The 11,867-nt window shown below is 52.4% G+C and overlaps 1 protein-coding gene across 3 annotated transcripts; it reads right to left on the minus strand.

Moving 5' to 3' along the window:
- Positions 1-6: 6 nt before the first annotated feature.
- On the minus strand, positions 7-11,038 carry MUL1 (mitochondrial E3 ubiquitin protein ligase 1). Of its 3 annotated transcripts, none has more exons than XM_034645565.1 (5): positions 10,762-11,038; positions 6,594-6,681; positions 6,066-6,186; positions 4,078-4,242; positions 7-1,418 (listed from the first exon to the last, which is right to left on the minus strand). In XM_034645565.1, the coding sequence occupies exons 1-5, from the start codon at positions 10,879-10,881 to the stop codon at positions 854-856; spliced, it is 1,059 nt and encodes a 352-aa protein (XP_034501456.1). In that variant the 5' UTR covers positions 10,882-11,038; the 3' UTR covers positions 7-853. The 3 variants fall into 3 exon arrangements, with proteins under 3 accessions (XP_034501456.1, XP_034501463.1, XP_002915681.1); XM_034645572.1 differs by having other exon boundaries at positions 7-1,351; positions 4,011-4,242; XM_002915635.4 differs by lacking the exon at positions 7-1,418 and having other exon boundaries at positions 2,248-4,242.
- Between the last annotated feature and the right edge of the window lie 829 nt (positions 11,039-11,867).

Consider the following 11,867-nt stretch of genomic DNA (forward strand, 5'->3'; position numbering starts at 1 on the left):
CAGGCGGTGAGGACTTCCAGGCTGATCTCAGGCAGGGAAAGCCAGAGCCAGCGCTCAGCCCCCTCAGGCCTCAGGAACTCCCCATCAGGGCCGGCGGTGTGCTCCAACTGCCCTCCCTTTAGGTCACGGAGACACCAGGAGGGCCACAGCCAAGCTGCCATCTTCACCACTGGGGACAATAGGACAGTCCGACTGTCCCTTCAAGAGGCCACTCTTCAGCCTACTGACCAGAGCTCCCATCTTTCAGGTAGAAGGCGGATGGCAGGCTTCACTCTCTTTGTCGCGACATACGCGTGCACACGTTAAGAGGTAAGGAGGTGAGGGGAAAGGAAAACAAAGTGACATGTCCAGACTGGCCTTTGTCCTGGGGGTCTAAGCAAAAGGAAGAAAGACTGTGACAGTCTCGTCACGGGCGACTCTTCAGAGACAGCTCCGCGAGAGTCCGACTTCGCCTCCCTGCTGGCTAAGTTACTCAAGGTTCAAGTCCACAGGAACCAGCAATTCCCCAGAAAGGACCAGAAGAGCTGGACATCACCAGCTTGGGCCCTTAAGCGATGAGGTGTCGTCAGTCACACACACAGTCAGCCGGTTCCAGGAAGGAACGCCAGGCCACCACACCCACCCCAGGGTGGGGCTGTCTCAGCCAGCCGCAGAAGGATCCCCTCTCACGGTGGCAAGGCAACATCCTAGTGTTGGAGGTGTGACACCGGGATGGCTCCCCCGGTCACCTCCCTCGGTCGCAGCTGGGATAACCGCTGCCCCCACCACTCTGCTCTCCTAAAGGCCTCGAGACGAAAATTCCTGAGAAGGGGAGGGGGGGTCCCCTCACCTCCCGCCTGGGGCTCTAGGACGGTTAGCTGTTGTACAAGGGAATCACCCGGGTGATCGCCTGTCTGCAGATGGGGCACCGCTTGGGCTCCGGCAAGGCGCGGTAGCACTCGGCGCAGGAACACACGTGCCCACACTCCAGAAAGACGCAGGACTTGAAGCTGCTCAGACACACGACACAGGCGCTCTTCAGACTCTCCCGGTCCTCGGGCTTGGCGCGGCTCAGCAGCTGGGCCTCGTGCTCCCGGAACTCGTTCTCCATCTGCTGGAGGCGCCGCCTCTCCTGCCGCTGCAGGTAGTGCCTCCGGAGAAGGAAGAAGAGCGCCGCACAGGTGGCGAAGCCGAAGACCAGCGTCAGGACCTTCCAGAGCCTGACGCTGGAGTCCTGGCGCTGCAGCAGGCTCTCGAAGTCCTGGCTGCTGAGGTAATACTGCATGCCCTGCTTGGGCGGCTGCAGACGCACGGAGTTGTTGTCCAGCACCAGCTCGCCCACCCCCGTGAGCGTGGCCCCCACCTTCAGCATCTCCTCGGTCTCCTGGATGCCTTTGGGCCGCTCGCCGCTGATGTAGTGGCCGATGACGTCGGTGAAGGACTGGATGNAAATAAATAAAATCTTAAAAACAAATAAATAAAATAAAATCTGTGTCTTCTGACAGAGTCAGGGCTGAAGGACAAGGAAAAAGGGGGGGTACTTTCAAGGCACCCGGTCACCCCCTCACCCTGCCCAGCCCCCAACACAGCTCTATGGAAACCCAAGCTCTCCCCACCTCACCAGACAGGGCTCAGTACTGGCAAGTGGCTTCTCACTTCTGCCTGTTCCTCCACAGCTGGCCCCCTCCACGAACCCGGGAGCGAGTATCCTGTGGGGTATTGCTGTACACTGAGGAAATCAGCCAGCGCCAGTGAGCAGGAGGCCGGGGGCTTTGAAACAGCTTGGAGATTAAATTCAGATTCACCACCTACTGGCTCATGCCCCCAGGTCAGCGAACTTCTCGTGGGCCATATCCTTGTCTGTGACATGCAGACACGAGAGCCTGCGGTTTTGTGAGGACTAACTCGCCTTGAAATGAAAGCTCGGAAGAGCGTATAGGATGATACTCTAAATGTTCGTTTCCTCCCTGCTGTCCCCCAGCGCCCCACGCCGGTCCCATCGTCTCACTGCCCCTCTGTGCAGCACTTCTCAGTGAGGTCAGGGCCACCTACGGGCTGCTCTCCAGGACGCCCGCCCCCAGGCCTCCGCCTCACCAAGCCGCACACCCAGGCAGGAGCCCCACAGCACCTCCTCGCCAAGGAAGACAACACACACAGAGGCTTCAAGGTCCCTACACCCACCATTCCACTGCGGTGAGATGCGATCCCATCCTGGGCAAGACTCAGCCAAACCACCGAACTTTCGCTGACAAAGCAACAGGCTAACACTTGGTTGTAATGTGTTTAATTTGTGCCGTCCACACTGGACCCTGCATAGAACGGGTGTCAGCCCCCCAAGAGCACCCCACCTTCCCCCCACAGAGGAGGATAGGGGATGAATATTCAAAGCAGGGAAGGGAGAGAAGAGCTGTGTAAAAGACTTCTGACTAGTCGGAGGAGGTGAGAGGGGTTCCCCCACTTCTTTCCACAAACTCAAGGGGGGCAGGTGGGGGGGTAAACAGCAACCCAGGAAGGGGCGAGGTGATTCCACCCATAGGATAACTTCTCGATGTGAGGAGGCGAGACCCTGGAAAAGGCTCTGTGCACAGGGTGCTGGCTGGCTACTCTGCCTCGGTGACAGCCTGGGAGGCAGGCTGCCACAGCCAGGAGGCTGGGGCAGCAGCGGCCTTAGTGCTTCCCTCAGGCGGTGAGGACTTCCAGGCTGATCTCAGGCAGGGAAAGCCAGAGCCAGCGCTCAGCCCCCTCAGGCCTCAGGAACTCCCCATCAGGGCCGGCGGTGTGCTCCAACTGCCCTCCCTTTAGGTCACGGAGACACCAGGAGGGCCACAGCCAAGCTGCCATCTTCACCACTGGGGACAATAGGACAGTCCGACTGTCCCTTCAAGAGGCCACTCTTCAGCCTACTGACCAGAGCTCCCATCTTTCAGGTAGAAGGCGGATGGCAGGCTTCACTCTCTTTGTCGCGACATACGCGTGCACACGTTAAGAGGTAAGGAGGTGAGGGGAAAGGAAAACAAAGTGACATGTCCAGACTGGCCTTTGTCCTGGGGGTCTAAGCAAAAGGAAGAAAGACTGTGACAGTCTCGTCACGGGCGACTCTTCAGAGACAGCTCCGCGAGAGTCCGACTTCGCCTCCCTGCTGGCTAAGTTACTCAAGGTTCAAGTCCACAGGAACCAGCAATTCCCCAGAAAGGACCAGAAGAGCTGGACATCACCAGCTTGGGCCCTTAAGCGATGAGGTGTCGTCAGTCACACACACAGTCAGCCGGTTCCAGGAAGGAACGCCAGGCCACCACACCCACCCCAGGGTGGGGCTGTCTCAGCCAGCCGCAGAAGGATCCCCTCTCACGGTGGCAAGGCAACATCCTAGTGTTGGAGGTGTGACACCGGGATGGCTCCCCCGGTCACCTCCCTCGGTCGCAGCTGGGATAACCGCTGCCCCCACCACTCTGCTCTCCTAAAGGCCTCGAGACGAAAATTCCTGAGAAGGGGAGGGGGGGTCCCCTCACCTCCCGCCTGGGGCTCTAGGACGGTTAGCTGTTGTACAAGGGAATCACCCGGGTGATCGCCTGTCTGCAGATGGGGCACCGCTTGGGCTCCGGCAAGGCGCGGTAGCACTCGGCGCAGGAACACACGTGCCCACACTCCAGAAAGACGCAGGACTTGAAGCTGCTCAGACACACGACACAGGCGCTCTTCAGACTCTCCCGGTCCTCGGGCTTGGCGCGGCTCAGCAGCTGGGCCTCGTGCTCCCGGAACTCGTTCTCCATCTGCTGGAGGCGCCGCCTCTCCTGCCGCTGCAGGTAGTGCCTCCGGAGAAGGAAGAAGAGCGCCGCACAGGTGGCGAAGCCGAAGACCAGCGTCAGGACCTTCCAGAGCCTGACGCTGGAGTCCTGGCGCTGCAGCAGGCTCTCGAAGTCCTGGCTGCTGAGGTAATACTGCATGCCCTGCTTGGGCGGCTGCAGACGCACGGAGTTGTTGTCCAGCACCAGCTCGCCCACCCCCGTGAGCGTGGCCCCCACCTTCAGCATCTCCTCGGTCTCCTGGATGCCTTTGGGCCGCTCGCCGCTGATGTAGTGGCCGATGACGTCGGTGAAGGACTGGATGGACGGGTGGAACTTCTCGTACACGGTCTCCAGGCCCAGATCCTGGGAGTCCAGCGGCTTCAGCACACGCACGGCCACGGCCACGCCGTCCTCGTGGGGTACCAGGTCGAAGGGCACGGTGTTGGTCCTCTGGTGAATGATCTTTGAGTAGTCGTTCCTGAAACAATGGGAGAACCCGAGATAAGATAGAGGACGGCAAACACCGCATGCCCAGGCAGAGAGGGGGTAGCCCAAATGCCAGGACAGGATAAAGTCTGAACTAACTGGAAGAAAGTGCACAAAGCACTATTATCCTAGGGCCTCACGAGAGGCAAGCTCCGTGTCTGAGGTTCTCAGGCCGTATCAGTGGGCCCCAAGCACTGTTCTAGATCACTGCCACCGTTTACCTCTCTTTGCCACTTTCAAATAAATATCCAATTCCTTAAAAAAGTACAACAGATGGGGCGCCTGGATGGCACAGCGGTTAAGCGTCTGCCTTTGGCTCAGGGCGTGATCCCGGCGTTACGGGATCGAGCCCCACATCAGGCTCCTCCGCTATGAGCCTGCTTCTTCCTCTCCCACTCCACCTGCTTGTGTTCCCTCTCTCGCTGGCTGTCTCTATCTCTGTCGAATAAATAAATAAAATCTTTAAAAAAAAAAAAAAAGTACAACAGAACTCCTGTATGATCTGGCAACCCCACTTCTCAGAGTATACATCCCAAAGAACTGAAATCAGGGTCTCAAAGAGATCTCTGCACTCCCGTGTTCACTGCAGCGTTACTCGCAAGAACCAAGACATGGAAGCAACCCAGATGCCCATCAGCAGATGAGTAGAGAAAATGTGATACGCACACAGTGGGACATCACTCAGCCATAAAAAGGAGGGAAATTCCGCCATATGTGACAGTGACATCTGGGATGAGCCTGGGGGACGTTACGCTAAGAGAACTAAGCCACTGTACAGAAAGACAAATACTTACATAAGGGACCTAAAATAGTCACCCCTCAGGGGCGCCTGGGTGGCTCAGTTGGTTAAGCATCCAACTCTCGATTTTGGCTCAGGTCATGATCTCAGGGTCGTGAGATCGAGCCCCACATCGTGCTCTGTGCTGAGCGTGGAGCCTGCTTAAGATTCTCTCTCTCCCTCTGCCTCTGCCCCTTCCCCTGCTCACATGCGCACGCACACATTTTCTCCTTTTCTCTCTCAAAAAAATAAACATGAAATGAAATGAAATGAAATGAAATGACATAAAATAAAATAAAATAAAATAATAAATAAAATAAAATAAAAAAATAAAATAAAATAAAATAAAATAATAAAATAAAATAAAATAAAATAAAATAAAATAAAATAAAATAAAATAAAATAAAATAGTCGTACTCATGGAAACAGAGAGCAGAATGGTGGTTGCCAGGCACTGGGGGAGAAGAAAATGGGAGGTGCTGTTCAGTGGGTATAAAGTGGCAGTTATACAAGATGAATACAGTCTAGAGATGTGCCGTACAACTTTGTGCCTCTAGCTAACAGTACCGTATGTTACATTACTGTTAAAAAGGGTAGATCTCATGGGACGCCTGGGTGGCTCAGTCAGTTAAGCGTCTGCCTTCGGCTCAGGTCATGATCCTGGGGTTCTGGGAAGGAGTCCCACGTCGGACTCCCTGCTCAGTGGGGAGTCTGCTTCTCCCTCTCCCTCTGCCCTTCCTCACCCCCCACCCCTGGCTCATGCTCACTCTCTCAAATAAATAAAATCTTTAAAAAAAAAAAAAAAAAAGGTTGATCTCATGTTAAGCATTCTTACCACAATAAAAAATACAAAATACAAAACAAAAACCCACTAGGAGTAGCTGGAAAAACTGTTCTCCCATAAGAATATCGTCGGCATGAAGAAACCAGTCTAGGCCTTGTCTCAGGGGAATCGGGAGCCATGGAAAGAGTACCCAGGCCAGCAGCATTTGAGCCGCCCGACGGGGAGGCTTGGCCAGAGGAGACAGGACACGTACCAAAGGTGGGTGGTCCGATTCCACACCATCTTGTGCTCCTGCAGTGTCAGCCGCTGAATCACGCCCTTGCAATTCTCCACGAACTGGCTGTTAAGCGTTTCTTTAACAGACCGAACAGCCCCTACACGGAAACAAATGATGTTACTTCTGAAGAACTGTTCTGCCCTTTCCTTTCAAGGTGACTTAAATGCTGTTTTGAGTTTGAGTCCAATTCATCAAAATGATGAAAATGACATCATACTAAGTTATGTCTTGCGGGCACCCTGCTAAGCACTTGACGAGGATCCGTCATTTCAGCTCTCCAACCACCTTGAAAGGTTGGAACTCTCGTTCAGATGGGGCCAGGGGAGGTTCAGGACGGTTGGGTAATTGCTCCGGGATCACACAGCAATCACCCGGGTCTTTCTGACCCCAAGGTCCAAGCTCTGGACCACCGCCCCATACAAAGGGCCCTTAATATCAGCCACGAAGATTTTAATCAAACTTCGAGAAGAGGAAGTTTTTAATTTTGCCAATACATAAACATACCTTCAATAACAGCATAAGGCACACATTTTCCTGGAGCTTCTGAGAGAATGTTCTTTAAGTCTTCACCCAAGTGGATTCTTTTAGCTCCCTAAACGCAAACAACACATTCAACGGGCTGCCGAGCACTGCGTGCTCTACCACACTTACAGCCCCAACGAGAAAAAGACCATTTACTGTTTCCACGCTGGAGAGAATGAGAAGATCAGGCAGGAAGGAGACGACGGAGAATCGCATTCCCAAGCTGTGCCCCGGCAGTGTCACCACATAACCAGGCATCTGCCACCCTTCGAATGGGGGTGCCAGCGACATTCTTTCCCCAGCTAACGGAAACACACCCTCCTCTTCGTCTTAACTTTTTTTAGTGAAAATATGAAAGGTGCTTCTCCGTTTTCCTGCCACAGACTGAACATAATTTAATCTCTTCTTAACGACACAGAAGCACACATCTAGAGGGCTTATGCGGAAAGCACCGAAGCCAGTGCCTAGGACGTGGCAGGGGCTCAGGCAATGGTGGGTGTTGCTCTCAGCATGCCCCTGTCAATAGACGCTCTGCATTATACGTGACAGTACAGGGCTGCCTTCGCCTTATGGGGCAAGGCTCTGCTTGCTGCTGCTATTCTACTCTCCAGATCGTCCTTCCACCCTCTGACAAGCAGGAGAGCGTGGTAACTGCTGCCGCCACCCCCCTCCGATTCGGTTTCCAACCTGCTGTGCATGGGGACCAGGCCAAGAATCAGTTCCCGAGCGTCTATGTGCCAGGCACTGTGCTGGGCACTGGGGATTCAGGGATGAATCAAGGACACGTCCCGCTCGCAGGGTGTGCCATCAACAAATCTGAAGGCCGCCAGATGAGTAAGCCCTCGAGGGGTGAGGACGGACTGGGTACTCTAAGGTCTCTGAGGTCACTCGAAGCTGAAGCTAGCGCTGTACAGTAAATGACAGGAGCCAAGTCAATCCAAACTTATGAACCACCTACACTGTGAGGATAGTACAACTAGCAGCCCAGCAACTAACACTTAGTCTATCGACTCCTTTGTTCTGTCTTCCTCCCCTGGACTACTAAACTCCAGGACACCTCGGACCTCGCTTGTCTTGTTCACTGCTGTCCCCCTGGTGCCGAGAACGGTGCCTGACCCACAGCAGGCACTCAGTACATATTTGATGAATAGGTTAGTGAATGAATAATCACTTAGACTACAATTGGCCCTTGAACAATGCAGGGATGAGGGGAGCCGACCCGCCACACAGTCAAAAATCTGCATAACTCTGGCTCCCCCAAAACTTAACTACTCATAGCCTACTATTGACCAGAAGCCTTACTGATAACATAAGCAGTCAATGAACACATATTTTGTAGGTTATATGTGTTATATGCTGTATTCCCATACCAAAGCAAGCTAGAGAAAAGACAAGACTTTTTAAAAACCATGAGAAAATACATTCACAGTACTGTATTCATTGAAAAAAGAAATCTGCGTGCAAGTGGACCCACATGGCTCAAACCTATGCTGTTCAAAGGTCAAGTGTATATACCAGGCACTATGCTAAACACTTTAAATGCATGAATTCATGTAATGCTCCTACCGTCCCTATACAGAAGACATTATGATCCCCAATTACAGATAAGGAAACTGAGGCTCAGAGAGGTGAAGGGCTTTGCTCCATGTCACACAGCTGGTGGAGTATCCACCACAGGATGGCCAGTTAGAATTTGTTTTAAGGGGAGAGGGAATATGGTCAGAAAGACCTGGGGTGGAATCAAGCTTCAACGCATCTATCATGACTATCATCTATCACGAGCAACTTAATTTACCTGAGTCTCAGTTTCCAAAGCTGTAGAAAATGGAGAGAAAATGTCACCGGATTTTTATGTGTATTAAATGATGGGAGGGCACCTGGGTGGCTCAGATGGTTAAGCGTCTGCCTTCGGCTCAGGTCATGATCCCAGGGTCCTGGGTTAGAGCCCCACGTTGGGCTCCCTGCTCAGAGGGAAGCCTGCTTCTCCCTCTCCCCACTGCTTGTGCTCTCTCTCTCAAATAAATAAAATCATAAAAAATAAATGATGCATAAGGTGTGAAGGAATCTAGCCCAGGAGCTGGCACATACGAAGCAAGCAATAAATATACATTCCCATCACTCTGAGAGCTACACAAGGATAAGACTCACACCTACTCTGCAAGTTTTGTAATCTGATCAAGAAAATAGAATCTAGGGGCGCCTGAGTGGCTTAGTCAGTTGGGCATCTGCCTTCAGCTCAGGTCATAATCCCAGTGTCCTGGGATCGAGCCCCACATCAGGTTCTCTGCTCAGTGGGGAGCCTGCTTCTCCCTCTCCCTCTGCCTGCAGCTCTGCTGTTCCCCTGCTTGTGCTCTCTCTCTGTCAAATAAATAAATAAAAAATACTTTAAAAAAATAGAATCTAAAATATTAGGAATTCCAACTCTTTCCAGGAAAGAGCTATTTCATCCTCATTTGGGAACTAACTGGCAAAACTTTTAAGGTCACCCAAAAATGGATCCTGGAGAGCTCACTGCTTCAAAGGTCCCACATTCGGCCAGCCTGATGCCAACCTGATTTCAAACTTTTAGAGTCAGAAAGTGAATTATCTGTTACACCTCTAGCCAATGACTTCAATAGTAACTTGCTTATTTAGAATCAGACAAACAATTGGGCAGCTGGAATCGCACTAGGACGCCATTTGCACCACAAATCCAACTGCTTGGTGACCTGGTTCATCCCAGATGGAGTCCCAAACTCCCCTCCATGGCAGGGATTTCACTCACTGGTTTCTAAGCCCTTACTGAAAACAATATGACAATGAACTAAGTCAGGTTTAGGAATCCTTCTTCAAACAAATGTCAAGTGAAGCCCTAACTGTGGTATTGTGACATTTCAGCCAAAAGGAATCCACAAACATATACTGGGCATCTACCACTTGTCAAGCACTGAGGTAGAACCTAGAAGGGGACAAAAAAAAAAGGATAAATAAAACCCAGCCTCTTGGGGCGCCTGGGTGGCACAGTGGTTAAGCGCCTGCCTTCGGCTCAGGGCGTGATCCCGGCGTTATGGGATCAAGCCCCACATCAGGCTCCTCCACTAAGAGCCTGCTTCTTCCTCTCCCACTCCCCCTGCTTGTGTTCCCTCTCTCGCTGGCTGTCTCTATCTCTGTCGAATAAATAAATAAAATCTTTAAGAAAACAAAACAAAACAAAACAAAAAAAAACCCTGCCTCTGACCTAAAGAGATCCATCTCTCGTAGAACAGTCAGACATTCAGAATAAAGCAATGTGGTCAATCAGAAAAAAAAGACAAAAAATTCTGCACTTGGAATTAAAAGACCTAAGCTCAAGTTCCAACCAGAGGAGCCGTAAGACCTTTGCTCTGAGTCTCAATTTCCCAATTTGCAATCTGGAGAGGACTGTCATTTTCCCTACCTCAGAAAATTATTGTGAAGAAAAAAAATAACAAGATGAGAATGTGCTAAACTGTAAGGGCAGCCCAGGAAAGGAAGTGTTGTTTTCTAAAATACCTAAAATATTAAAAAGGAAGAGTCTGTAGAAGCAAGGAACTGAGTGGTTACATCAACGGGCAAAGTCCGGGGTTCCTGCACTGGCTGCTCCCTCCACCTGAACTGTTTTCCCCCGAGACACCTGCATGGTCTCCCTCACGTCCTCCTGGGCTCTGTTAAATGTCACCTGATTTAAAATAGCAAACCTCCCTTCTCCAGCACTGCATTTCCTCTCTTCCCCGCATGAGTCTGTAGTATTTTTCTCCCCATCTGTCATACCATCTGATGTACTTGTTTACTGTCTGGCTGGCTGTACCAGAATGGAATCTCCATGAGGGCAGGGACTTTGGTCTCTTCTACCCAGGCCACAGCCCCAGCGCCTGGAGCAGAGCAGACGGCCCGTAAGTATTTGTCGAATCAAGTAATGAAGTCGAGATTCTGAGTAATGAGAGCGGCTGAGAAGTGGGGCCGTGCAGCGGTTATCACGAGACCCGAATTCTGATCCCAGCTCCTCCCGTGACTGGCGGGGCGACACCTCTCTAGGGCCGGTTTCCTCTTTGGGGCAGTTTAGGACGCTGGAGAGGCCCGAGGCGAACGGCGGGCTCACCATTACCGGGGGCAGGGGTGAGCCGACTGAGGCCAGGCTGGCTCCAGCACTGACCTTGAGCTCTTGGGCGACCTGGGCCTTCTGCCGATACACGGAGTACAGAACGGCGGTGACGACAGAGCTGGTGCCCAGGAGGATGAACTGGCCCAGCGAGGGCCGCCCTCCGCTCTCCATGGCTGCGCGCAACCCTGAGTGCCGGCGGCGACGCCGAGGTCAGGGCGCGCGCCCCCCGCACTCCGCCGCCCTCCGCCCGGGATCGCGCCCCCACACGGCCCTTCCGGAGGCTAGCTCCTGGTCGCCCGGCGGTTACGTGCCGCGCCGGGGCCGGAAGTGGGCGGGGCCGAGCGGACCGGAAGACGGCGTTGCCGGGGTGATCGCCCGGCTGCCACGGCCTTCACAGGGGCGGGGCCTCCCTAGCCGAGGGGAGGGGCGAGGGGGGTGGGGGGAAGTCAGAGATCGCTCGTCGCTCGTGACCCTGTGCCCTTGGACACGCGGCGCACCCGCGGTGATGGACGTGCTAGTGTCTCCCTGGTTTCGATCCCTCTGGTTTCCTGGGGATATCGGGTTGTTCGATGGGTTCTTGATGGCTCCAGTCAATAGACTGAGAGGAAAGAAAACTGGTGTGTAGCTAGCACTTGGGAGCATTGCACATTTATGCTCAGGGCAAACCTTGAGCCTTGGATTTTATTCTTCCACTTTCCAGATGCGAAAACTGAGGCAGGGATGGTTAGGGGATGTGCTCAGAGTCACACTGCTAATGAGTGCTAGAGAGGAATTTATCAGGCTCCAGAGCCCTTACTGCCAAGAGGGCAGATTTTATCACCCAAGTAGCCCCTTAATCTGTCATCACCACATATAACAACCTATTGTTTGTTAGCTAGTAACTACAGTTACTATGAGTGCCTATTATGTATCAGGTATTGTGACAAAAGTTTTCCACACATCCTATTTAATCCTCACAACACGACTATGGAGCAGGTTTCAGACTATCTTCTGCCCTCTTTAGTAATCTCCTTAGTAAAATAATCAGAAGATTGTTCATGATCATGAATTTGTTACACACACACACACACTTAAAATTAAATCTAATTTTATTTTTTAAATGGAACTTGTCCAAAAGTTAATAACACATTGTGTTGGCAAAGGTGCAGGGACAGTGA

Source organism: Ailuropoda melanoleuca, chromosome 2 (genome assembly GCF_002007445.2).
Source record: "Ailuropoda melanoleuca isolate Jingjing chromosome 2, ASM200744v2, whole genome shotgun sequence".
In the NCBI taxonomy this organism is placed as follows: Eukaryota; Metazoa; Chordata; class Mammalia; order Carnivora; family Ursidae; genus Ailuropoda; species Ailuropoda melanoleuca.